A 2,580-nucleotide genomic window follows, 5' to 3' on the forward strand; every position below is an offset into this window, starting at 1 on the left:
TGAATTGGGTGCTTCACATGTTAGCGTAAAAACGTGGACTTGATTTAGGATTTGACTTGCCTTAACTAAGGACTCGGGTTTAATGTGACATAACCTGTGACTTGACCTGACTTGCTCCCCCAAAACAAAAACAAACTTCGGGACTCGTTTGAGACTTGGACCAAATTACTTAAGACTTATTTAGGGCTTGAGCAAGGATGACATGGTCACAACACTGACTGATGCATACCACACCTGAACTGTACCCATAGCTGCCAGTAACTCCACACAGGACGCCGATTGGTTGGCCCCTGTGGCTCGGACACCAACCATAGAATGTAAATATAATGGACGTAGCATCAGTGACATCGAATGTTGGTTTGTGGACTGCCGGTAATGAAACCTGGACTTTGCATTTTGGCAAAAACATCTTGATATTCTGTAGCCAGAAGTGACCATATTTGCAGAAGAAGGCTTAAGACTGGGGAGAATGACGAGCTGTGCCACCATCGGTATGGTTTCCATTGGGCTGCACTAAGAAAAACGGGGTAGAGAGGGAACTTTGGTGGTTTTTTAACCAGTTGACACCGAAGTCATCAAGCAGACTTCTCCGTGCGGGTAAACATGGTAAACCATGTGTCCAGCTAATTTAAATAGCTCATGTTACTGTATTGTGTGAACACTTAACTTCTCTTTAATATTGGATGTGGTGTTTTCGGGTAAATGGGACGGGTAATGTTTCACCCAAAACAAGTTCCTTCCTGATAGTATTTTGCAGAGCCACCGTCACGCCCAAAGTGTTTATTTTTCCTATCCCAGAATGCATCTGTGGTGTAGGCAGACCTTAGAGCTGGCAATGCAAGACTACTGTTTTAGTAAGTTGAAACGTAATCTCTAGGACAATAATTGGACCAAGGAAAGGAACAACAAGGGTAGAGAGTTACAAAGGAGATATTGGATAGAGAGAAAGTGAGAAAGGCAGGGCTCCACAAAAGTGATGAAGATGATGGTGGGGATCGCAGAGCGAGGGAAGGAGGGGGCATCAGAGTCACAAGTGGACTGAGAGGGAGGAGGGCATGAAGAGAATGTGAGAGAGATAAATCAGTTACATGACCTCCGTTAGTTCAGAAAGCTGCCAGAGCGTGCAGCAATCTGCAGATCTCTGCAGATGGAGGTTGAGGACAGAGCTCCAGCCCTTCCACAGTTCCCAAACACCTCCTGCAGGAAGCCCCTTGTCTCCCTTGGCCCCAAACAGTTACCATCATGTTGCACTCCATCTCTCTGATCACTGTGACTCTCAACCTGCTCATCATCATCTCTATCTCCCACTACAGGCAGATATTAACTCTCAGCCTCTCTCTACAGGATGTGTAACTTAATAATGTTACAGTTGCTGTACATTTAGAAGAATTGTCTTTGAGCTAATACTATTTAGATTTTGATTGAATTTGATTGATAGTACTGAATAATGATGCTCCAAATGTCTGACTCTTGATGCCAGAGACTGTTCATGTCCTCTCTCTTACCAATACTAAGCATTGCTATCTGTCCACATTGACCTCAACCAAGTCATTTTAACTGTCTACACTTAAACATATGGTAACTACTGATGTGGTGGAATGAGAAATATACAACTCATATGCATCTTTATTTTGTATTTTGAATGCTGCTTTTGGTTGCATTTAGTCATTCTTGTTGGTGTAATGGTGCTTTTCTCTTCCCCCCAGGCAGCTCCACACACCCACCAACATCCTCCTCCCTCTCTCTGGCTGTCTCAGACTTTCTAGTGGGTCTCGTGCTTGATGCCGGAGAAATCTTCAGAAAAACATCCCTTTGGTTTCTTGGTGACCTTGTGTGTGTTATGTATACCTATTTTTTTCAGGCATCATTAACAGATGCTCAATAGGTGACATGGTGCTCATATCAGCTGACCAAGCTATGTGGCTATCTGTGACCCTCTGCATTACACCACTAAAGTCACTGTGAACAGAGTTAATCTCTGTGTTTGTCTCTGTTGGCTCTATTCTATTTCCCACAGCTTTGTCTCTTTGTGGAAGGATGAACCCGACTGAACCCAGGGAGGTATAATTCCCTGCTACGGAGAATGTGTGTTTGTCGTTGACAATGTCTTAGGTGCTGTTGATCTTGTTTTGACCTTTATTGTTCCAGTTATTCTCATCACAGCTCTGTATGTGAGAGTATTTTACGTGGCTGTGTGTCTCAGGCTCTGTGCTTCATCCATTACAAGCTGTCACACTCCAGCTTCAGTGACTCCAAAGGCAAAGAATCGAGCTGAAAGCAGCCAGGACTCTTGGTGTTCTGGTAGTTGTGTTTCTAATGTGTTTCTGTCCATATTACTCTGTCTCTCTTGCAGGTGACAAAATGGCTCAATGCTTCATATTCTTCTTTATTATCTTTGTGTTCTATAACTCTTAAAACCTTGTGTCCCAGTCTATGCCTTCCCTTTACCCCTGGTTTAGGAAATCAATTAAACTCATAGTTCACTCTTCAGATCCAGCACCTGCCTGGCTCTGTGTGAGACCACCATGGGTAGGAGAGAGTGTGGAGGGACTGAGATCAAAATTCCTCGCGAAATCTGCC

The 2,580-nt window shown here is 43.9% G+C and overlaps 1 protein-coding gene across 1 annotated transcript in view; it reads left to right on the top strand.

Annotated features, from left to right (window-relative positions):
• The first annotated feature begins 2,525 nt into the window (after positions 1–2,525).
• The window catches only part of LOC120569477 (titin-like), a 123,873-nt gene continuing 123,818 nt past the window's right edge, over positions 2,526–2,580 (top strand). Inside the window, 1 exon segment of the mRNA XM_039817336.1 lies at positions 2,526–2,529. Coding sequence (XP_039673270.1) covers positions 2,526–2,529 — 4 coding nt within the window.

The sequence above is a fragment of the Perca fluviatilis genome, chromosome 12 (genome assembly GCF_010015445.1).
Source record: "Perca fluviatilis chromosome 12, GENO_Pfluv_1.0, whole genome shotgun sequence".
Classification (NCBI taxonomy): Eukaryota; Metazoa; Chordata; class Actinopteri; order Perciformes; family Percidae; genus Perca; species Perca fluviatilis.